Genomic DNA, 26,396 nt, shown 5'->3' with positions numbered 1-26,396 from the left:
ATTACGAGACACAGTTCTGCTTACCCCTTTTTCTGACAGCCAAAAGTGTGTCTCTTGATGGGGTGTTGCTTTATGAAGGGTTAACAGCTGCTGCGAGTTCAGTAGCAATCTCTGCCCTTTAATTCTTTTTTCCATTCTGTTATGTAAAGTAGGAGACCTCTGACAGATCAGCTTTTTTCCTGTTTGTGAGGTTAAAATTTTTATTTTACTTTTTATATTTTATCTTTTTTCTCTTTCTTCCTGTAACACTTTGAGCTACATCATTTGTATGAAAATGTGCTATATAAATAAATATTGTTGTTGTAAAAATGAGCATGTTCCTCACCACGTCACTACGTTCTATGCATTGTTCTTCTGTATGAGCATTCATTGGTTCATTTGGTTGTCAGTTCTCATGTGTACACAGTTTGCCCCACCAACTAATAAGAAAATCAAACATGTTTAATTTTATCTTAGCCAGTTGCAGACTAGTTGGTCTCCGTCACTAGATACAGTATGTCATATTATGTGTCTAGACTTAAAAAAAAGTTTGGGAACCCATGACATTCTTTTTTTCCTCATACAATCAAAGGGGTTAAAATAGTTTTATAAACATTGATTCAAGTCTTTGATATTTTAATATTTGCTGTATTAAAGTATGTCTATATAAAGATTACATTTATTTAACTACCTCTAAAGTAAAGAACATCTCTTTGGAAATATATTTTTAGCAGTTTGGAGTTTTAATTTTAAAGTGAAGAATTGTACCCCAACAAATAAGTGAGACACTGAGCATTAGTATAGTTTACTTGAAACTCATTTTAATGCTGTTTTTTTTTTTTAATGATTTTTCATGGATTAGTTTGCATATGTCATAGATATAACCCTGGTTAAAAAAAACATATACACTATGATTATTACCTTCTTTATTGTATACATTTTTAACCCTTTAGGTCTGCATGCCTCTTGGGCTACATAGAAGGTTTCCAGAAAACAACCTCCAGATGATGGTGCTGTCTGGAGCTAAAGGCTCTACAGTAAATACTATGCAGGTATAAAATGTTTGGATATGTATTACTATAATTTTGACATGTTGAATTTTAATAATGGTATCATCTTAAAGAAGGGAAAGCAAAGGGTAAAGGTAGATATTCACTAAAGAGTTGAAGCATTTTTTGCACCCAACCCCTGGTAAATTTTACTTAACTGTTGCTGCATAAAGAGCCTACTGTTCAAAATTTTCTCATATATTAGAACATTTGGCACCGAGGTGGAGATGGTCTTTATTGCTTTTGTAATATCCAGGCTTAACTTTTTTTTGCTTTCACTATCTTTAACACTAAAATCCTTGAAGCATACAAATTTCTTTGTTGTCCCTGTTCTCCTTAAATTTTCCTGACATACACCAAGAAGTTCGTAGCTCCTTATAACTGTGCTAATAGCCCACTTTTGTTTTGCAAATGTGTGGATTAACAGAATGCAGCCTGCTATACCCTCCACCCCCCATTCAGTCAGACGAAGGCATCACCCTGCTGAAATCTTAACAGTTGAAGTTTGTGTTGAAATGCTTAGTCTGGCAATCCATTTATAAGAAATTATAAAGATAATGCCATGCTTTGAAATATGTACATGTCATATGTGTTCCATGTCTACAGCAATCTGTAGAGGCTGTTAGATGAAGATTAGTTGAAATTCAGATGAAAAGAGAACTCTTGGTGCTTTGTGTTTGTTCGTATATGTGGAATTGCAGTAATCTGGGACCCATCTGTATTTGACTGTTTCTTATCTTAAAATTAGATGTAATTTAAGCATAGACAATAATACAGTTGTGACATTTTTAATAGAGTATGATATATTTATTGAAAATACCTCTTTAACTTCATATATCATGAGACAGGAAATCAGTTTGCCAGCGAGTGGGACATTTACATTGTATATACTATAATAAGCTGAATGTGATGTACATACTGTACATTGCCCTCCACTAATATTGGAGAGCACCATATTTTAATAAATTACAAGAAAAATGGGCTCAGAAAAAGTTTATCACTTTGCTCTTTCATCTATACTAATAAAAGGCAAAGCCCTCACTCACTCACTCACTCATCACTAATTCTCCAACTTCCTGTATAGGTAGAAGGCTGAAATTTGGCAGGCTTATTCCTTACAACTTACTTACAAAAGTTAAGCAGGTTTCATTTAGAAATTCTACACATAACGGTTGACAACATCCGCCATGTTGAACTTTCTAATTTATGGCCCCATCTTCACGAAATTTGGTAGGCAGCTTCCCTGCGCTAACCGAAACCGATGTATGTACTTATTTCAGTGGTATGACGCCGCTGTCGGCCGCCATATTGAACTTTCCGACGTCACTAATTCTCCAACTTCCCATGTAGGTAGAAGGCTGAAATTTGGCAGGCTCATTCCTTACAGCTTACTTACAAAAGTTAAACAGGTTTCATTTCGAAAATCTACGCGTAACGATCATAATGGTCGACAACGTCCGCCATGTTGAACTTTATTTATGGCCCCATCTTCACAAAGTTTGGTAGGAGGCTTCCCTGCGCTAACCGAAACCAATGTACATACTTATTTTGGTGATATGATGCCACTGTCGGCCGCTATATTGAACTATCTAACGGTCTTTACTTATGAGCCCATCTTCAAGAAATTTGGTACGTGGGTTCCCAACACTAACTGAATCCTATTTAAGTACACATATACGTCCATAGCCTGCAGCTCGGTCACCGTGTGAGGCGGCATTGGGTCCCCCATCCCAACGCCTCCCATGTTGTTGGCTGCCTGCCTATATAAGGCCATCCATCGCTCCAGTCTCTACATTCCCTTCCTTGCTTCGCCACGGGATTCACGTCTCCCTGCTGATAACTGCAACCTTTTTATTTAATCCACGGCTTCTCCGCTGTTTTATTGTTTGTTTATTACGATTATAGTTATTGTGTAGGTATTTTAGACTTACTTTACATTGTTCAGGTACCAATTTCCTTTATCGTTCCAACAGTACCCCCATTAACATGTTTATCAAAGAACTGTCACTTACTGAGTGGTTTCCATGCCCGGAGATGGCATCTACCTTTTCCATTTTCTGTGTTACATATTGCACGGCAATATCAGGCTCACTCTTGATAACCGGAGGAACATTGTGTCTTATGTATTGAATGATTGGGACGGGTTCAAGGTGTGGACTGATGACAGTACAGGAGATAATTATACTACACAGGAGCACTAGAAGATTGAAATGCTTAAGCCTTTCACCTATGGTTCTACAAGTGAGTTGATGGCTGCCGCTAAATTGTTCGGTTGTCGCTTTCAAGTGTACCGAAATGGCCAAATATATTACACCTTTCGACAACCGCCAATGCCTCTTAAACATCTTGGATTCACAGGTGACAATTTCAGTAGTGGACACTTTGATGTTTATGAACGTTTAAACTCTCAAAAGCTGGATGTGAAGTTATCGATGAAACCGATTGTATGCTTACAACGCTTGACAGATGCCGAATGTCACTTCAACACAAGTCCTGCAAATACTGTTGTAATTGAAACAAATCATGAAACTCAAACCGATTATGACAGCAGCAATCCAAGCTGTGAGATTTGAAACAAGATTACTTTTCACATGGCCAACTGCACATTGCATGCTTATTGCAACCTCAGCGCACAGCTTGGTCTTATTACAATCGGAGGGCCGAACTGACAACATGGTATACAAAGAGATCCTTAATAAATAATTATTGGTATATTTTCCCTCAGTTTAAAAAGGTTTAATTTTCTTCTTAATAAAAATTTTAACGCAGTACTTCGCTGCTGCAAAGTGCGGGTATTTTGCTAGTTCAAAATATTAACAAAAATGTCACCTTTAGTTTAAATATGCTACAGTTATTTGTACCCCATATTTAATACTTTGTAAAGTCCCACTCTGCCAAGATAACAACTCTGATTCTTCTTCTGAAATGCTTAAAGACTGTGAAGAATGTGTGGCAATCGCTGGGCATTCTCACTTACAGATTCTCTCTAGATCCTTAAGATTTTGAGTTCATGCTTGTGGACTCTCCTGAAAAACTCATCCTGCACGCTTTTAATGGAGTTTCAGCCAGGGTCTTTTAATGGCTGTGACAAAACCTTGATTTTGTGGCCACTGAACCATTTTGGTGTTGATTTTGTAGTGTACTTTGGATTATTGACCTGCTTTAAAAACTAAAACTGCCCAATTTAAGCTCACTGGCAAAGGCAGTCATATTCTGATTTAATATATGCTGATGCTTGATGGACCACATGATTCTATGTACCCTAACATGTTTCTAGGGTGTTTGGTAGAAAAAGGCCCCATAACAACATAGATCCACCACCATACTTCACAGTGGGAGGAAAGGTACTTTTCTGCATGCCTGTCATTCTGCGTACATCAGAAGCATCCCCATCGGGTGTTTGCTTCCAAAACTCTTTTTTTTCTCATTTGACAATTGAAGGCGGTCCTATTGAAAGTGCAGTAACATTTGGCAAGGTGTAGGTGCTAGAATTTGTTGTCCGATAATGGCTTTCTGCGGGCAACCCACCCAAACAACTTGTGATTATGTATATGGTTTCTGATCATGGTTTTGGAGACTTTCTGACCCCAAGACCTTACTAACACCTGCAGTTCTTCAGCTGTGATCCTTGGAGATTTTTTGGCTACTCGATCCATCCCCATCAATGTGTCAAAGAATCAATGTAGACATCACATTGGGGTGGATGACTAAGGCAGTTAGGTCTGTGTATCATCTGTGTTAGATTTTACTTATGTACTCAATAATGGTGTACAAATATATATCTAATAAAAAAATATTAGATTTTTAGATAATATTTTGAGTGAAAGATCATGTCGAGCTGATGGCCAGTTAGTAAAAACAAAAGGATACAGATACCACTTTGCTTATCCATCTGCTATAGTTAGCTTTCAGAAGGTGTTCCACCTAAAACATTTCACTGCTGTAGAAGTACTATGACTTAAAAAAAGAAATTCAGCTATTTGGTGATATTTTAGATGAAAAATAGTACTCTGCTTTTCTTCAGTTCTTCACTGTATGTGTTTACTTAAAATATGCAGAACATACCAAAACAATTTCCATTTTGTTAAACCAGAGCTTTAGCACATTTGCTGCTGGACCATGTATTACCAGGACTCTACAGTACAGTATAGGTTTATGCATATATGATAAATAATGAAGTTTAAATGTATTAGGAAGCAATGTTTTTATTATAAACAGTAATCCTATCAAAAATGTAAAGAAACTGTTACTTTATTTTCATTAGTAACATGACATAAACTCAACTATTTGAAAAGAGAATCCTAGAAGCATGCCACTGTGTAGAGGGTGGGCTTAGAAGAAACTGTGCCAGAAATACGGATATTTGGTGACTGCGCTCAGTTGGCAGCAGAATGTCAATATATTTTTGTCCTGACAGTCATGACAAGCCGGGTGCCTTATGACTGCCTACAGGTTCCACATCATCCAGTTGATTGTCACTATCTCGATCTGTGTCATTATCATTAAAAATATTCATCTGACAACAAATCTACTATAGTAATTTAAAAACCTCAATAGTTTTATACCTTTCCTGTGGTGACATAACTATAAGCTTGTCTATTTATAACACTATATTCCCCAAAATGTTGCCACCAAACAAAGAAGAAAAATCTATGGCAATCCATTCAATTGCAGCACTATAGTAGATAACTGATATGCTACAGCATTTTGACAGCCTCAATGAGATCTTTGTATCTCGTGTTTATAGTGTTAATATGAACATTTAAGTCAAATGGACATGAAGGTCTGGGAGACCAAGCAGAAAATTTTCTCTGTCCTTTGATTGCATCCTAGTGTATTGTTTACTTTACCGTGGCTGACCAAAGTATTTAGCTTCTCTTTGAAATTTATGTGATGTCTTTTTAAAATAGATTTATTATTTACAACTCTTTCTTTCCTGTATGTATTTATTTTACATTATTTCCTTTTTACTTATTTTGGATTTCAGCAGTCTTCATTTTATGTTGTTTATGAATGTTTGATTCCTCTTTAGATTTCATGTCTTCTTGGGCAAATTGAGTTAGAAGGCCGCAGACCACCATTGATGCCTTCTGGGAAATCTCTGCCTTGCTTCCAGCCATATGATGCGACTCCTAGAGCAGGGGGCTTTGTGACAGGAAGGTTTCTGACTGGAATTAAACCACCTGTAAGTATGGTGTGTGGTAAGTGTGAAATGTGGTAGATACAGTACTACACATATACAGCTTAATACTTTATTTCATTATTCGCACTGCTGAGAAAAACTATGTGCCCCGCATAGAAATCTTTATAATTCTGTATCTTTGTCCATGTACTTAAATTGTAAATAATTGTACCCCCAAGTATTGTTGTTTGTAAACTGATGCATTATGCCATGCAATGAAAAATCTAGGTCCTTGTGTCCTAATTTTTTTTTTTAATATGAAATTGGTCTATCAACTAAGTAAAAGAGGTCAACCAAATGCATGTGACATATTTTAGAAATAATTTAGGTGATGGGAAATAACCAAATTTACTTTGCCCTTTAATGAAGCAGGCAAGTTTGGATATGATAATTTAATGTTTGCTCGAAAGAAATGACACCAAATACATGGTATATTTTAAGTAACAAATATTAATGTGCTTATGTTTTTCTTTTATACAGTGCATCCGGAAAGTATTCACAGCACATCACTTTTTCCACATTTTGTTATGTTACAGCCTTATTCCAAAATGGAGTAAATTCATTTTTTTCGTCAGAATTCTACACGCAACACCCCATAATGACAACGTGCAAAAAGTTTACTTGAGGTTTTTGCAAATTTATTAAAAATAAAAAAACTGAGAAATCACATGTACATAAGTATTCACAGCTTTTGCTCAATACTTTGTTGATGCACCTTTGGCAGCAATTACAGCCTCAAGTCTTTTTGAATATGATGCCACAAGCTTGGCACACCTATCCTTGGCCAGTTTCGCCCATTCCTCTTTGCAGCACCTCTCAAGCTCCATCAAGTTGGATGGGAAGTGTCGTTGCACAGCCATTTTAAGATCTCTCCAGAGATGTTCAATCAGATTCAAGTCTGGGCTCTGGCTGGGCCACTCAAGGACATTCACAAAGTTGTCCTGAAGCCACTCCTTTGATATCTTGGCTGTGTGCTTAGGGTCGTTGTCCTGCTGAAAGATGAACCGTTGCCCCAGTCTGAGGTCAAGAGCGCTCTGGAGCAGGTTTTCATCCAGGATGTCTCTGTACATTGCTGCAGTCATCTTTCCCTTTATCCTGACTAGTCTCCCAGTTCCTGCCGCTGAAAATCATCCCCACAGCATGATGCTGCCACCACCATGCTTCACTGTAGGGATGGTATTGGCCTGGTGATGAGCGGTGCCTGGTTTCCTCCAAACATGATGCCTGGCATTCATACCATAGACTTCAATCTTTGTCTCATCAGACCAGAGAATTTTGTTTCTCATGGTCTGAGAGTCCTTCAGGTGCCTTTTGGCAAACGCCTGATTGGTGGATTGCTGCAGAGATGATCGTCCTTCTGGAAGGTTCTCCTTTCTCCACAGAGGACCTCTAGAGCTCTGACAGATTGACCATCAGGTTCTTGGTCAACTGCCTGATTAAGGCCCTTCTCCCCCGATCGCTCAGTTTAGATGGCCGGCCACCTCTAGGAAGAGTCCTGGTGGTTTCGAACTTTTTCCACTTACGGATGATGGAGGCCACTGTGCTCATTGGGACCTTCAAAGCAGCAGAAATGTTTCTTTAACCTTCCCCAGATTTGTGCCTCGAGACAATCCTGTCTCGGAGGTCTACAGACAATTCCTTTGACTTCATGCTTGGTTTGTGCTCTGACATGAACTGTCAACTGTGGGACCATATATAGACAGGTGTGTGCCTTTCTAAATCATGTCCAGTCAACTGAATTTACCACAGGTGGACTCCAATTAAGCTGCAGAAACATCTCAAGGATGATCAGGGGAAACAGGATACACCTGAGCTCAATTTTGAGCTTCATGGCAAAGTCTGTGAATACTTATGTACATGTGCTTTCCCAATTTTTTTATGTTTAATAAATTTGCAAAAATCTCAAGTAAACTTTTTTCATGATGTCATTATGGGGTGTTGTGTGTAGAATTCTGAGGAAAAAATGAATTTAATCCATTTTGGAATAAGGCTGTAACATAACAAAATGTGGAAAAAGTGATGTGCTGTGAATACTTTCCGGATGCACTGTATATTCTTCTACACCTTATGTAAGTTGAAAGATTGAAATTGCATAAGCAGTGTAATTGATTTCCTCTCGATTATATATGATTTTTTTTCCTGATTCTTTTTTTTTGCCACTTTTTAATTAGTAAGTATGAAAAGAAAATTGTTTAACTCAACTAAACTGGTGGTTAATATGTTATTTAACATGCTAACCTGTACATTTTGAATAGGAGTTTGTCAATACAGTGTTTCTTTAAAAAAGTACTTTTAATGTGAAGTACTGTGTATCAATTAATGTTGTATTACATTATATGTTTAGTGTGTTTTTCTTTTTTTCATTTAAGTGACACTTTCATTAACATGAAATTATTAATTTGTGTTGCAGGAATTCTTTTTCCATTGTATGGCTGGAAGAGAGGGCCTTGTAGATACGGCAGTTAAGACAAGTCGATCTGGTTACTTGCAAAGGTATGTAGTTCTTTGGAGTAATACTGTAAAGAAAAATGGCAGTACATTAAAATTGGCTAATGTCTTAAATTTTCTCTTACCACTTATAACATAAGGGCAGGCATCTTACAAACAGTGTTCTTTCTCAAACTGTTAAGGGTACAGTTGCTATGCATAATGCCGGCAACACTAGTTTCTACCATTAATACTGTATATACCTTAATATATTTCAGTAACATATATCACTTCACTTTTTTTTTTTAATTTTTCTTTTAAACAAACTTAAACACATGTATAAAACAGATTTCTTGCCAGATTTGATGATACCCGCCTTTTTAAACATATACTTACTTACAGTCAAGCTTCTCATTGTTTATAGAGCAACCATGCTAGGAGTGCAAACAGCATTAGATTTACTTTAAGTGTGTTTCAGCGTGTACACATAATTCTGTTCAAATCTTAAAATTAGTGTTTTGACAGATGATATTTTGATGTTGTCTCCTTTGAGCCTTTGTGTGTAGAAATACGTCCTCTCCTTCCATCTAAAATGTAATTTTCAACTGTGTGGGTTTTGGGAGTTTTGGTTTAGGGATTGACATGTGTACCTCAAGGCTGCACTGGAAACCACTAGTTATAAAGATTATTAGGCAAAGCAGTGGTTCTCAGTCCTGAAGAAGAAATTGTACTTGAGATAAAGGGGTTTTAGTTAATATGAGGTGAGACACAAAAATAACCGGACTGGGCTTGGGGCTTTACTGGAAAACTGTCTGGAGGTCGGCCAAATGTGAATCATAGAACTATATCCCCGCCTACACGTCCTCTCAAACCGCCGACCGGCTAGGTACATCCTGTGAATAGCTCAGTCAGTATTTGCATAACAATCGGTACACGAGTTGCCGTAATAATGTCGGGTGAGAAAATCAAACCAGGAATCAACATCAAATTTCTCACAAATTTTCTCTTTTTCTGTAAAGAAGTTTTTGACTGACAAAAACATTCGTCTCCTCGATCATCCTCCCTTTTCACCCGATTTAGCTCCCTGTGATTTTTACTTGTTCCCGAAAATCAAAAGTGACCTGAAGGGAACACATTTTTCTTTAATGGATGAAGTGAAGACAAAAATGACAAGCCTGTTGAAGAGCCTCAAGACTTCCAGCACTGTTTCTATCAATGGAAGATACGCATGGAGCGGTGTAGAGATCAGGAGGGAGAGTATATAGAAGGTGACAATGTTTAGAATGCTGTAATTCTTCAATAAATTGATTTTTTTTTTTTTACCAATCCGGTTATTGTTGTGTCTCACCTCATAGATAATTTTATAGGGTGACAGATTTAACAAAATTAACAAAAATGAATTGCTCAGTATTGTCAATGAAGCATGCAGCTATGAGAACATACCTTAAATAAAACACTCACTTCCTCCATAAGTATCTAAATGGTCTGTAGGGTTCAGTTGTATTTAAATTGCATGTCAGGAGACTCTTCCTACAAGGAGTTGATTTTTGGCATCAGCCTCTGCATGCTGAGTGACCAATAAGTACAAATATGTTTTGCAAATTTTGTTATTTCCCACTTTAAAATATTCATTTTTTTTTTGTCTAAAACCAGAGATTTTTTAAAATAAATGTTAACAAAATGTTATTTGTGCTTTATGAGATTGTGTAAGTGTTTAATAATCTTTCTTAATTAGGTGCATTATAAAACATTTGGAAGGCCTGGTAGTACAGTATGATCTGAGTGTGCGAGACAGTGACGGCAGTGTGATTCAGTTCCTGTATGGTGAAGATGGACTAGATATACCAAAAACAAAGTTCCTTCAGCCCAGTCAGTTTCCTTTTATTAAGGACAACTTTGAGGCAAGTAGCTTCTTTATCTTTATATATTCCTGGCCATTTTTCTGATGATCTAGCTGGTTTGAATGCATCTACAACAACATTTATTTATATAGCACATTTTCATACAACAAAATGTAGCTCAAAGTGCTTTACAAAATGAAGAATAGAAAAATAGAAGACACAATAAAAAATAAAAATAAGTCAACATTAATTAACATAGAATAAGTAAGGTCCGATAGCCAGGGTGGACAGAAAAAACAAACAAAAAAAAAACTCCAGACAGCTGGAGAAAAAAAAATAAAATCTGTAGGGGGCAATCTACCCAACATAAATGAAACAGTCCTCTTTGTATTTAGGGTTCTCATGGAAGGACTTGATGATTATGGTCATGTAGACTTCTGGCTTTCAGTCCATCAATGTTGGAGCATCATGATGATTTGAGTAGGTGGTGGTGGCACAGGCCGCCACCACAAAGAAACCCGGAAAAAGAAACAGAAGAGAGAGTAGGGGTCAGTATGATTTTTGAGCCACTATGAATAGTTATTATGATGAATTTAACAATACAGAGTATCAGTATTAAGTTAAAGTGAAGTTATAAAAAGGCCATGTTAAAGTAATGTGTTTTCAGCAGTTTTTTAAAGTGCTCCACCGTATTAGCCTGGCGAATTCCTATTGGCAGGCTATTCCAGATTTTAGGTGCATAACAGCAGAAGGCCGCTTCACCACTTCTTTTAAGTTTAGCTTTTGGAATTCTAAGGAGACACTCATTTGAGGATCTAAGGTTACGATTTGGAATATAGGGTGTCAGACATTCCGATATATAAGATGGAGCGAGATTATTTAAGGCTTATCTAAGATTTATAATCTTAGAGAAATAGCAGCGCCTCTCAAGACGGACTGTGTTATTGTATTCTGTTATTTTAACCTTCAATATCTCATAATGGATAGTTAGTTTAGTTTTCCTCCATTTACGCTCAGCTCTACGACATGTTCTTTTTAAATCAGACACTCTTTGGGTCTTCCATGGAATAACAATGCTAGAAGATTTTTTAACTGTCTTTTCAGGTGCAATTATGTCAACAGCAGCTCTTACTTTAGAATTAAAGTTTTCCACTTTACTATTTACATTATCCTCGCTATTATAGTTGGCACTATAAACAGACTGATTGCTTAGAATGTTTGTAAGTTTTAAAGCTGCTGCTGAGTCAAAGAAGCGTTTTTTAACAGTATGCTTCTCATGAATGTTTTCTATCATTATTTCTATATTAAATAGTAGAAGGAAATGGTCTGATAGACCGATATCAATGACCTGTTTTATATCAACTTTTAGTCCTTTAGTAATCATTCAGTGTAATAGGAACCATACCATAGCACAGAGAGGTGTGCACACTGCAACAAGTACACGTGTCGTAAATATAGGAAGGACGGTCCTTGGGTGTGTGGGAACTGTTGATATTTGAATGTGATGATTTTATATTGCACGGAATGGAAATCAGCACTTCTTAGCATTGCACCATGCAAGCTGTCATATCAATCGCCTACTGAAACTTGCTTTCTTTTTTCTTCGGTTATACAGGTAGTATTGAATAAAAGTGCACTTGTTTTGTTATACTTTTACACCAACATATGTTCCTGTGATTGAGCATGCTCAAACAGGCATGCTCAAAAAATACACGTGTAATGCCACGAAAAGTGCACGCAGACACTTCATTTCGCAAACATTGGTACGAGAATGCAGTCGCAAGTACATTGCAGAGCTATAGTGTGTCTTTATGTGAAAACAGCCGTGTCAGATGGGGTTGTATGGATGGATTCTGAACGTTAATTTAAAAAAAAAACAAAGCTAACCTTTATAATATATTTACACCGGCTGTTACAGACGGAAATCAAATGTATGCTTTTATTCTAAAATAGTAAGACTAAGAGCAGTTTACTTCTCAAAATGGAGTAGTGCACGTTCGAACTCGCAACCTTTTGATTCCCAGTCGGCAACTGAATCTATTGCGCCACGGAGGCAATCATAATAAACGGGTGTCAATGTCGCATGTTAAGGCGGCTTTTTGTTTCTGCAGTTATATTTTTGAATAAAAGCACAGTTGTTGTGTTATATTTGTACCTTTTGTGAAAATGTTTCTTTGATATCTGGACTTCAGGCTTCATACATTATATAGTTTATGCCTACATTTTGTCATCTACTACTAGAATATAAAAAACATTTCTGTTTTAACAATGTGTTTACACAGATTTACACAGATTACTGTAGAAACGGAACAGGCATGAAATGCGTGTGTTCCAAATAACGATCTATTATTTCCACTCTAAAACTTCACTTCACTCCCAGATACTCAATCAAGGCATGAGCTGAGAGAAGTTCATGCACGTTCTAAATTGGTGGGGGGATGGAATAGCCGGCTGCTTCTACCTTCTCTTTATTAGCACATTTAGAGGACAAAGGACGCTGGTGGAGAGGTGTGAAGGGATTTAAGAAGCGATTTAAGGTGGGACGGATTTACGAGTTTTTTCGTAGGCTCTGGTAATTCTAGTGTTAAACCTTTTGTGAAAGTGTTTATTTGATCCTTGGACTTCGGGCTTCACACAGCAGACAAGAAACAGACAAGCCTTGTGTTCTACATTAAAGTGTTAACTTTGGTATTTATATAATTAAACTATAGACCACATTTGTTAAATGTTCTGGCTTATTTTTTTTGTCGCCAGAAGCCATACCACATGCACTTCAGAAGAGGTCATCCACCTGAAGCTAAGCATGTTCAGGCCTGGCCAGTACTTTGATGGGAGACCATCTAGGAAAAGCTTAGGTTGCTGCTGGAAGATGTGTTAGTGAGGCCAGGGGGTGCTTACCCTTTGGTCTGAATGTGGTTCCCAATGTGCCAGTGCAGTAACAGCAACACTGCTGTAAAAATGCCGTCCTTCAGATAAGTCGTAAAGCTCTGTGGTTATAAAAGATCCCTGGTCATTTTTCGTAAAGAGCAGTGTGTATCCCATTGTCCAGCCTAAATTGCCCTCCATGGCCAAGTCATTCTGACCCCCTAATCACCCCTGTCTCTAATTGTCTCTCACCATTTTATCACCTACTGGCTAATGTGTAGTAAGATAATGGCACAAAAATGGCTGCTGTTGCATCATCCAGGTGGAAGCTACACGTTAGCGGTGGTTAAAGTGGGTTCCCACTCATTATGAAAAAAGCGCTTGAAGCAGTGAGAAAAGCACTATATAAATGTAAAGAATTTTTATTATTTTTTAAAAGTGACCACAAAATACTTAAATACCCTTAAAATACAATTTTAACAAAGAAAATATGTTGGTAAAATACTTACCCATAATACATCTGTCAGTATAAAAACTAAAATAGTTCTTATAATTACAAGCTATCATATTAATTTTTTCTATAATCTCCTTAACTTCCAACAAAGCTTAATTTAAATAAAAATAATCTTCACCATTTGTCTAACAAGAAATACAGGGTGAGGCAGAAAGGACAGACGTCTTTGAAATGGCTAGAACTCACCACTAGGTGGAGTGACAGATGTGTGGTAGGTGGCATTAGGTTCGCAAAATCTTAGCATTTTTTTATTTTCATTTTAGTTGAAGTCATGGAGCCGTGGACAATAGAACACCGCGTTTTTGCGTATGACTGTTTTGCGTACGATTGTTTTGTCAAGAACAACCAATCTATTACCGTAGTTCAGCGTGAGTTTCTTGCCATTTCAATAAATAAAAGAAATAAAGCTGTTCCTGCTCGTAAAACACTACCCTACGTTGGGTTAAAGCACTTCATACATGAGGTACATTAATGAACAAAAGACCGCCGGGGGCTACGCAAACTGCACGTAATCCTGAAAATGTGGAAAGTGTACGACTAGCCCTGCTGCGCAGTCCAAGTTGATCTGTTCGGAAGCATTCTTCTGAACTTGGCCTAAGTAATCATTTCGTAAGGTGTATTTTGCATTTAGACCTGCATTTTCATCCATTCAAATTGGCCGTTGTGCAACAGTTGAAGGCCGGGGATTACATACAGTGACTGAATTTAGCATATGAAATGGAAGCAATTTTTGAGCAAAATGACAACCTCATTTTGTTCATGAGTGATGAAGCTCATTTTCACCTCAATTGCTTGGTGAATCAACAGAATTGCCGTTATTGGGATTTTGAATTTTTTCGGATTTTCAGAAGTTCAAAAAACTCAAACAAGGAGTGTTTGTTTAATTTAAGGACAAAATAAAAAGGTCTGAATTCATTAAAGTAGCTTTTCTTGCTGTTTGCCTAACTGCACAAGAAGACTCTTCTGATTCCTTTTTCTTAGTTTATTACTTTACTTTCTGTAAAAGTTAGTAATCTGGTGTTTTCTGTCTCTCTGGTAAGCCTATGCTTACTTTTTTCTATTTACAGGAAATTTGCAGCTTAAACACAAGATAAGCTATTGTAATACAGTAATCCCTCCTCAATCGCGGGGGTTGCGTTCCAGACCCCCCCGCGATAGGTGAAAATCCACGAAGTAGAAACCATATGTTTCTATGGTTATTTTTATATATTTTAAGCCCTTATAAACTCTCCCACACTGTTTATAAATATTCCCCGCAGAGTTATACAGCATAATCCCTTTGTATTCTCTTAGATATTAGGTAAGATTCATTGAAATTATGTATATAAACACACTGTTTATATACAGTAAAACCTAAATATTATTTTAAAGATATTGAGTGTCTCCGATATCACATGTTACAGCCATTACGATAGACATGCCACCAGCAATAAATACGTACAATGCAACAAAAATAGTATACAGTAAATGTGTGTACAGTGACACTAAACGCACGTACATGTACTAAGTACTGTAAGTAGAAAATTAATTATGGTTACTCACCAACAATAACACGATGACTTGTCCGATAACAATGAGTTTTATTTTACTGCACAACAAAGGAGAGCGTTACAGCCCTTAAAGGAGCCACTTCAGGCGATTGTGTAGCACTGCCGTTGTTCTTCTTCTGGCAGTCTTCAATGCAAATCCCTAAAGCAGATTCCATCCGGACTACTGCCTTATTACATCCACTTACAACTTGTTTTGCACCCTGGTTAAAAGGACACTGCGGCCGTAGATCTTATATTCCTTTCCTACTTTTTAAATAAAAAGAATCACAGCCTTCAACAAATCCAAAACGTTTACCTTTTCGGCAATCATTAACATCTTCCGTTTGCGCTTGGGCACGGCCCCTGAAGCAGTAGCAGATCGTTTTGGAGCCATAATGAAGGGCTTGACTATGCACAAAGATAAACACAAAAGAGCACAACTCTTTACACAGCGAAACACGTTGATGCTGAATGAGCGAGACGAGACTTCCTGGTTAACACTGCATTCAGCAGGCAGGAACTTAACTGCGTGCTCTGATTGGTTAGCTTCTCAGTCATCCGCCAATAGCGTCCCTTGTATGAAATCAACTGGGCAAACCAACTGAGGAAGCATGTACAGGAAGTAAAAAGACACATTGTCCGCAGAACCTGCGAAGCAACGAAAAATCCGCGTTATATATTTAGTTATGCTTTCATATAAAATCCGCGATAGAGCGAAACCGCGAAAGTCAAAGCGCGATATAGCGAGGGATTACTGTAATTCACATAAAGTAGCACTGCAACCAAATTAATGTAAAGCTCAGAGAAGCAGATGCTGACAAAAATATTTTTTTGTTATTGTGCCAATTTACTGATCACCGATTGAGTGTTTTGTAGTGAAAATTGGCTGATTTAGATCAACTGCCAATCAGTCATAGCATTGTTTATTTTTACTAGGGCTGCTGTTCAACTAAAAAATGTAATCGTGATTAATTGCCCAGTTAATTTTCCATCAAAATTAACTGCATATTAATCCCAATTTATCATATTTCCTTGAAACCCTAGGGGCTGCTATAATATTTGGGAAAACTAATACATATGCTTTGAGCTGCAGTGTTGTAGGAGAACGCACCCAAAAGCACTAATAATTACACAACAATTACATATTAAAAAACAGAAATCATGTTTCAGTTTTTGTTCACAATCAGCAGTGTTACAGTTCAGGTTGTACTCAACTGTTGAATACACAAGTCAACTCCACAGCTCCTACCTGAAGAGGTTGAGTTATTTGTTAGATTGAAAATGTGTATAGTTAAGGCTTTTAAGTAGCAAAGGATACACTGAAAAAACTTCTAAATATCTGTCTGATAGAGTTATGTACATGTTTTAAATTTCACATTGTCATAGAATGTATTTTTTGAATTAGAAAATTAGTCCAACTTTCTGAACGTTCAGCCCATATAGGTGCAAATATTTGCATGATCTGATTATTGCCTAGTTTTATTAGTTACATTAGGTTGTGAAGCTTATAATGTAGGCTACAGTAGGTAACATACAATTAATTAAACAACAACAGCATACCATGTCTGCTTTGGGAGAAGTGAGAGTGAGGTATAAGGAATCTAGTTATTCCTCTCGGAGTCATCTGATCCTTAGCTGCTTGGGCATGGATAGTACATGCACTTTGTCATTTCAGGTTATCTCTCCATTGGCAAATGAAAAAGCTAGTCGCAAAGTGTATCATTGCCAGGGAAAGGGCTGACCCACCAACATTCTGTCTCCCACACACATATATACCTTCACAAGCTGATTTGCATTTGCAGCCATCGCTGCATGTACCATCTTATTCTGGATGTTCGGTTAAACTGTGCAATGTGACTTTTTTTTTTTTTAAATCTGTCAATGTGTGAAAGCAGCATAATGATGATGCCACTGACACACAAGCTGCAATCTCACTCAGTGCGCAGTGCTTGTCAGTCTGCGACGTTATTTCAATATGAAAATGAAAGTCTGCTAGTTTGATTTTAATTGTTCTCATGTTATTCTCTCCTCTTTGAATATCAAGTGTATATATAAAATAATGTGTACGAAAATATGGGTGAAGTAGAGTTCCTTATTAGTTAATTAATGATATGCAGCATTTTATGTTCCAACATGGGACAATCCTATATTATAAGGGAAGAATGCCGATTCTACTGGTGTTATGTTTGGTGTTTGAAGTTCATTATCAAGAAACAATAACGATCAAATGCTGCTTACCTGTCACAACTGTTATATAGATTATAAGGTAAAGATCACCCTTCCAACAGTTAAATATGGTGGCGATCACATGATGTTGTGGGACTGTTTCACTACCTTAGGAACTGGAGACAGTTAACATGTATTAAAGGAATTGTGACATCAGAGGACTACTAAGGTATTCTGGAGTGTAATGTGCTACCTGTTGCCAGAAAGCTATACAGTGAACCCTCGTTTATCACGGTTAATCCGTTCCAGACTCTACCGTGATAAATTAATTTTCGCGAAGTAGGATTCTTTATTTATAAATCGAATATTTTCGCAGTTAAGAGTATAGAAAACCTGTTTACGACCTTCTAAATACGTTTTTTAACATTATTAGAGCCCTCTAGACATGAAATAACACCCGTTAGTCACCATTACACTCGTATTACCCAATACAGTAATCCCTCCTCGATCGCGGGGGTTGCGTTCCAGACCCCCCCGCGATAGGTGAAAATCCGCGAAGTAAAAACCATATGTTTGTATGGTTATTTTTATATATTTTAAGCCCTTATAAACTCTCCCACCCTGTTAACATTATTAGAGCCCTCTAGACATGAAATAACACCCTTTAGTCAAACGTTTAAACTGTGCTCCATGACAAGACAGAGATGACAGTTCTTTCTCACAATTAAAAGAAAGCAAACATATCTTATCTTCAAAGGAGCACCGTCATAAAGGAGCGCGTCAGGAGCAGAGAATGTCAGAGAGCTGCAAAAGAAAAGCAAACAATCAAAAAATCAATACATGTTTTTAAGTATACAGAAGCACCGCGATAAAGCGGCATTTTGTAGAAGAGCGTCCGTGTCCTCTGTGCAAACAGCCCCTCTGCTCACACCCCCTCCGTCAGGCAGAGAGAGCGAGAAAGATAGAGAGAAGCAAACAAGCACAGCGCGGGAAGCATATCTTATAGCATTGAGGAGTTTTAGTTAATATGTAATACATGCTCTGATTGGGTAGCTTCTAAGCCATCCGCCAATAGCATCCCTTGTATGAAATCAACTGGGCAATCAAACTGAGGAAGCGTGTAACCTAAATTAAAAGACCCATTGTCTGCAGAAATCTGAGAACCAGCGAAAAATCTGTGATATATGTTTAGATGTGCTTACATTTAAAATCCGCGATAGAGTGAAACCGCGAAAGTCAAAGCGCAATATAGCGAGGGATTACTGTATATTAGACAAAATAAGAGAAAATAAGACATATTAGACGTTACAAATATCATATTACTTGGCGCACTCGCCTTTTAAAGCAACAGACTTTTATCCTCAATTTTTGTGCGCTCCATGTGTACATCAGGCATGTAAGTGTTGGGAATGAGAACATCAAAGTGCCCATTCATAACATCTCCCCTCAAGTGCCTGTCCAAAGTCGTACAATGTCAGCCCAAATCTGTACCGCTAAAGGCGGAGTTTCATGCACTAAATAAGCTATAGATAAGAATAAGCAAGCACCATCTCCCCTGATATTTACTACGCGGTGAGGCATTTGTACTCCATCAACATTAATTATTTCCAGAGACATAATTTGGTCTATTTTTCCAGCGCATCACACACAAAAGCAAGGGAACGATGACAGCACCAGAACTCTGCTCACATCGCGTCGCTTCGTACCTCAAGTCGCAAGTAGTAAGTCTGTAATAAGCAGAATACCGCTACGCTTTGCACTCACGGGACGGAAGGACAATCCCGAACGCTTTTATATAGTAGATTATTGTACTGTACATTTAATTGCACACAACCACTAACCTATGAAGACACAACCTCAGTAGGAGAGTCTTCAGAGGTGGTGCAGTATCTTCAGCAGGTGCGTTGTTGTCTTCAGTGAAGAAGTACTAGGCAGTGGGTGTCTGGGTGCGCGGCTGAAGAACATCTTTATAGGCGGTTGCTGGCACTTTCTTTTCATATGCGTGAGGAGGCTTTTGTAGGGTATTGCCATCTTTAATCATATCCAAGCATTTCACCTTCTCCTGGATAGTAAGCATCTTCCTCCGCCGCTTAGTTTTATTGTCAAAAGGCTTAGAAAAAGCAGCACGTTTAGGAGCCATCGTAGGGCTTAGATAAAAGTTCTCAGAAAGCGCATGCGTAGTGACGTAAGCGTGTATGAGAAAAAAATCACAATAGAGTGAAGCCGCGAAAGTCGAAGCGTGATATAGCGAGGGATCACTGTATAGGTCCTCCAGCAAGACATTGACCCAAAACATGCGTTCAGAAGCTGAAAAGAATAGTTAAAATATATATAATTACAAAGGTGCCAATAATGTTGACCTCAAATATAAGTTGTTAAAATGGGGAGTCCTGGCTGAGGTCCCTGTTTGCTTTTCCTTCACAGTTCTAGCTGTGGTGCCTGTTGCATTCGTCCAAGCCAGAGTACATAAGACCTAATGCCTCATTCTAAGAATAAGAGTTAATGGCCATTTTCAGAGTCCTTGCAAAGATCCTGGCATCGTTATTCTAAAGAATATGTAGGTGTTGGATAGTTCAATAATGTGATTATCTTTTGAAGAATCAGATGAATCTAAGTTTAATGCTTAGTCAGTAAAACTAATATTTAACTTCGTAAAAATGCTGTATAAATGTAAGGTGGTATTATTATTTTCTTCATCTTTAAAGTCAGGTACTAGTTGCTCATCCAAAGTCTTTTCTTTTTAGGCAGTTGATAGCTCACAATTGGAGAAACATCGTTAGGTATGATTAATGGATGCAGCTAAATGTCATTCACATAATTATGAAAGTAAATCCTGTATTCAGTTATGATAATAAGAGTCATGGAATTGTATTTGAGTAGTTCCTGTCAGTGAAATAACATTCAGGTGTGGGTTTGAAAAAGAAATATTGGGAAGCTTGGAATGTTTTGGGAAAGTTTTCTAAATCACAAATCTTAATTCAAATTCAAAATTCAAATATTTTATGAATTACATCATTTCTGTTGACCAGTTTAAAGCTGTTGTTACTTAGCCAAACATTCACTCAAAAGCTAAAGGATCCTGACAATATATTTATGCTCTCATTCACTGTATTATGCAGAAGACACAAAAAAATATGCCTGGCAAAAAGTTGTTTTTTTTTTTTTTTACTCTGTTTTCTGTTATAACATTTCTTATTGTAGGTCTGAGATGTTTTGAAACATTGTTCAAATGATTTCTAAATTACGAAAACCAAGTAGCTGAAAGTGTTTGTGTAATTAATGTATTTTTTTTTTCCTGTAAAGGTGATAAAAAAAGCAAAATGTTCTGAAGAAGCCTTAAGCAAAATGGATATTTCAACCGCATACAAACATTGTAGGGCAGTTAAAAAGTGGAAAGCCAAACATCAAAGTACTCTGCCTCGGAATGGGGCTTTTCTGTTATATACTCAGAAACACCTCCCTTTGATGGAAGAGCAAAGTTGCCCAGGAGAACTGATTAATGGCAGAAATTCAGTAACAATGCAGGTAAATTTTTAAATGAGCATAAGTCATTATAATAGTGTGAATGCATATTTTTCTTAGAAGCTTTGTGTAAAGACTTCATATAAAATCTGCTTAAGAACTTTGGTACTTTAAAGTTTTAGGGTGTATATCAAGTATGACAGTAGAGCTAGTTGTTCATACAAAAATCTGCACTTCAGAAAGGAAACATTTGTTTCTAGAAAGAGAGATTGTAAAACTTCAGAAGACCTTTTTTTAATTTAATTTAAAGAATTTTACAAAATTGTCAACAAGTTAATATGAATACTAATTTTGGCTGAAGTAGACTAGTGGTAAAATGGACATAAGTGTACTTCTTTTGAATGAGTGCATTCTGTTATTTAATAGTTAATTAATTGCTTGGAATCTCTTTATCTACTTTTACGACTTGAGTGAAAATCTGATGATGTTTTAGGTCATATTTATGCAGAAGTCTAGAAAATTCTAAAGGGTTCACAAACTTTCAAGCACAACTGTAATCCTTTGCCAGTGCTTACACTTAAATAAATTAACTAGTAATTAGAAAATTATTGGAAACTTCAAGACTTTATCAATTAGTTTCACGGTGCTCACTGCTTGACTTCCTTCAGCAGTAACTGGGACAAGAAGTGGAATTTGATAATTGCCAACTTTAATCCTTACTCTGTTTGTGCAAAATGTTCTGTAATTCAGCTGAAAATCGTACACAAGGACACACTCTTCCAAGTTGAAATGATCTAAAACAGAGTTTCTCAGCCTTTGAGTTTTGCAAACCCTGTTTGCTTTTCTTAAGTTTTTTCGTGACCCACAAATGGGTTTAGAGGACATGCACCCTCCCTTTTGATGAAACAAGAATGAATGTCTGCACAGTGTGGTTTCCCTTGATGAAATGAGTGTGACTATCAGGGAGTCGATGGTCTGTGGAGATCCTCCTTCATTGGATAAGCACATATTCCAACGGGGATAAATATCGTGCAACACTGTTAATCGCTTAGGTGTTTCACCAAGACATGCTAGGACCCACTTGTGCAACCAGTAATCTAAATTTAAACACAAATTGGCAGTTGAATCCTAATTGTGAACAACACTGGTTAGCTTTGGCCTCACTCTGGCATATATTTTGGGACTGTTAAAAATTAAAACCCTTTTTGGAAAATATTTTTTTGTATTTATCAGGTAATATAGGATTTATGATCATTTCAAATCCAATATTACAGATTTAAGCTATTTGGGGATAAACTTGAATTATTGCCTATGCTGCATTGTTAGCAGTGCTTATTTGAAAAAATACCAATCCACACATTCAGTGACTGAAAGGGCAAATGATATATTACATAAAACTAGAAAAAAATGCCTGAAGACTCTTGTGAATGTATTAGTGCATTTATAAAATAGTTCTTCTGGGCTTCTGCCAGGGTCTCTGCTAAACTATCCATCCATCCATTTTCCAACCTGCTGAATCCGAACACAGGGTCACGGGGGTCTGCTGGAGCCAATCCCAGCCAACACAGGGCACAAGGCAGGAACCAATCCTGGGCAGGGTGCCAACCCACCGCAGCTCTGCTAAACTACTATCTTTTTAATTAATATTATTTTTTTATAACACAGTGGCCCCTTTTTTCCCCTATTTTGGGTGATGGTGGGAGTTTTATGGTGGTTTATTATAACAAATGTTATATGTTTCTGTAGTATATAACATTGTATTTCAGAAAGACCAGACTTTTAACTTTGCAATTACCTTTTGTTTGAAGCAAATACAAAAAAAAATTTTAGGTAAAAAAAAAAGAATCCGCTTTGTTCTCTGAACTTCTTAATGATTTGAATTTTATAGCTTTTGCTTGGTATTTCAGTATACTCTGATAATATTGGAAATGTATTATTTCTTGGTGGTATTATTTATTTATCCACCATTAATCAACCACTGTGTCACCATGCTGGTCTGGATTTATTTATTTAAAGTGTTTTTTGGGAAAAAAACAAAAGCAGCCAAAGAAGTTACTGACAATGGCAAACAAAATGTTTATCTTACATACATATAAAAACCTTTAGTGTGTTTGATTAATGCACAGATTTGTACAGTATAGTACATTACAGTATAATATTCTCTTCACTGTTTTGGTATAGCCATAATAAGAACTTTGGGTATTGCTATTAATACAAATGCTAAAGCAACAAAAAAGTGTATATATTTGTTGAATTTTTAAAAGCTTTTAAATGTCTTAAAAGCAAAAAAATATTGTTTACATTTTTTCTTGTTTAGCTGCAAAAGATGTGGTTTTTGATGGATGAGAAAAGTCGACAAAAGTATCTGAAGAAGAGCTTTAGATGTCCGGATCCTTGTCTTTCTGTATATCAGCCTGATGTTTACTTTGGTTCAGTATCTGAAAAATTCCTGAATATTGTCAGTGACTACATAAGCAATTGTGAGTCTCACCAAAGCGGCTCTGGCATTTGTGATATTCCCTTGGACAGGTACAAACAAAAAACATTTATTTGCATATGTACATTTTTAATATCTGTTAAGCACATTAAAATACATGATACATTGTCTTATGGATGGAGAACAGGTTTTCTATAGCAAGTAAATGTTAGGGAATTGAAATATAAATTCTAACTCTTTAAACTGTACCCATATATTTATCTTGAGTGGAATGTAGTCTTCCTTGAGTGCTTCTGCAGTTACTTTTAATGCAGAACTATAGGAACATTAACATGTTTGATAACGGTATTAATATTTTTTCCTTGCACCAGTGTGTGTTTTTTTTAAATACTTTGTTTAAGCAATATTATGCTTTACACCTCAAACAAGTTTAGTATTCTTGACTCCATAATAAGAAAGATGATTGATTCATGGTAAACTAGTAGGATGGAGATCTTTGCTACCCAACAGCAATACCAGTTCTTGTCTCCCATTTGCAAAGAAATACCTGAATGATCCAATCATGGACAGACAAGTCAAAAGTATAACTTTTTGGATGACACAGGTTCCACTCTGACTGACCCAAAGCTAATACAGATAGCTTGTAAAGCTTAGATATTTATAATGCTTTTATATATATATATATATATATATATATATATATATATATATATATATATATATATATATATATATAACAACCTGCTTGTTTATTGCATACTTCTCAAGAAAACACCAAGTAGACCTGTGCTGTTCACTGTTTTGTGAGGGTTTCCCTCCCAAAGTCAAAAGAAGCTGGTGCCAAATGTGTTGAACAGAATGTACAATATCTATAATAGCCCCATTAGAAAATCTGATCCACCTTTGTAAACACTGTATGTTATATATCAAATTTTTTGACTGTTGCTAATAAATTATTGATTTGTGATGCATTTATTTTTTTTTGCTTATTGCGGTTTATATCTGTATGTAATAATTTGTCTTTAAGTTTTAATATCTGAATTCTGTATTATAGAAAAGATAAGTAGAAAGCACAGAACATTAAAAGAATGTGAGGTCAGTGTTATGAAGAAGAATTTTATATGTCAGCATAAATGGTTTTCAATTTATATTTTAGCCTGAAGACCCTTCTTCTTCTTAAATGGCAGCGATCCTTATGTGATCCAGGAGAGGCAGTGGGTCTTTTAGCAGCCCAAAGCATTGGTGAGCCCTCCACTCAGATGACGCTGAACACATTTCACTTTGCAGGTAGAGGCGAGATGAACGTCACCCTTGGTATTCCCAGGTACATTTTTAAAATTTGAACATTTAAAAGTTTTGATTTACCTGCCTTAAATCTAAATAGGACAAAGAAGATTAACAATAATAGTATCGGTATACTATAATAAAGCCAATGTTAATATATTTTGATTTAGTTTTATTCTTAGTCTTCTGACTAACTTCCATTTTAGTTTTAGTCACAATTATTGTTAGTTTTAATCAACAAAAAAATTATGAATTTTAGTCGAGAAAAAGTAAATTGGTTTTAGTTGACTAAAAGTAAAAGTAAATTAGTTGAAAAGTCAAAATCAGATGGATATCTCATTTAAAATATAAATATGCACAGAATATACTGCACCTGTAAGGAGCCAAACCACTTATAGTGATTATGGAACATAAAGTAAATAATTAGGTATAGAAAGGATTTACTCCAAAAACTTTTGGTCAGATAATGGCAGCTCTGGTCTGTCATCACAATATGCTGCTATAAGAAAAAAAAGCAACACACATTTAATTTCAGCATCGGGCTTATTTAAAGAATGATCATCATGGGCTGTCTGATTTATCTGACCATGTCCACATTTTAAATTTCTTCTCTGATATTTTTTTTTTTCTAGCAACTGAAAAGTACTACTTAAAATAATGCTTCATTATTTTATCTGTACTATTGAATTAGTGAAATCCAAAATTTAGAATACTTGCATTTAAGCATACCCTTTAACACTAGAATTACTATAACCTACGAAAAAACTCGTAGATCCGTCCCACCTTAAATCGCTTTTCACCTCTCCGTCACCATCTATTGTTCTGTAAATGTGTGGATAAGCAGCAAACAGAAAGCAGCCTGCTATCACATCCCCCACCGGTGCACAGTCTTCTCAGCTCAAATCTGTTTACCTGTGTGTCAGTTGCTTGGAGTTGTATAGAGTGAGAGGTCAAGCAAAATCACACCTTTTATAAATACTGTATCGTTATTTGGAACACATGAATTTCATGTGTGTTCTGTGTCTACAACGATCTATGTAAACACATCATTAAAATAGAAACGTTTTCACGTTTTAGTAATAATTGACAAAATGTAGACATGAAGTTTATAATGTGTGAAGCCTGAAGTCCAAATATCAAAGAAACAGTTTCACAAAAGATACAAGTATAACAGAACAAGTGCGCTTTTATTAAAAAAAAAAAAAAAAAACCTGCGTTAGGGTGCGACATTAACACACATTTACTATGACTGCTTTGGTGGCGCAACGGTATCAACTGTTGACTGGTAATCAAAACTTCATGGGTTTGATCCCCGACGTTTTGTTTTGCTAAATGAGCTGCTTGTATTCTTGCTATTTTAGAATAAAAACATACATTTGATTCCAGTCTGTAACAGCTGGTGCAAATGTATGATACTTGTAAAGGTTAGCTGTTTTTTTTTTTTATTCAGTTTCATTTTCTCAGCCGCGTTCACGATCCTACCCTAACTCCCCTCTCCCCATCCAACATCTTAAATACATTTTATGTTAGTATTAACAAATGAAGCAGCTGCAGTCCATCTGTGATGTAGACAAGCCAAATAGCCACTTTTTAAACAGGCTTGATGTTTAATTGCTCCGTCTGTTGTTGTTACTACCACTGTGCCCTTATGTGTAGGCGTG

At 36.5% G+C, this 26,396-nt stretch overlaps 1 protein-coding gene across 2 annotated transcripts in view; it reads left to right on the top strand.

Moving 5' to 3' along the window:
- The window catches only part of polr1a (RNA polymerase I subunit A), a 105,201-nt gene that overhangs the window by 52,032 nt on the left and 26,773 nt on the right, over positions 1-26,396 (top strand). For both annotated transcript variants that reach the window (XM_039751787.1, XM_039751786.1), the window contains exons 19-25: positions 933-1,031; positions 6,061-6,213; positions 8,621-8,703; positions 10,373-10,538; positions 20,856-21,077; positions 23,332-23,543; positions 24,608-24,775. In XM_039751787.1, coding sequence (XP_039607721.1) covers positions 933-1,031; positions 6,061-6,213; positions 8,621-8,703; positions 10,373-10,538; positions 20,856-21,077; positions 23,332-23,543; positions 24,608-24,775 — 1,103 coding nt within the window. The remainder of the gene's footprint in view (positions 1-932; positions 1,032-6,060; positions 6,214-8,620; positions 8,704-10,372; positions 10,539-20,855; positions 21,078-23,331; positions 23,544-24,607; positions 24,776-26,396) is intronic.

Source organism: Polypterus senegalus, chromosome 4 (genome assembly GCF_016835505.1).
Source record: "Polypterus senegalus isolate Bchr_013 chromosome 4, ASM1683550v1, whole genome shotgun sequence".
Lineage (NCBI taxonomy): Eukaryota > Metazoa > Chordata > Cladistia > Polypteriformes > Polypteridae > Polypterus > Polypterus senegalus.
This window is presented reverse-complemented; position numbering and strand designations above follow the sequence as displayed.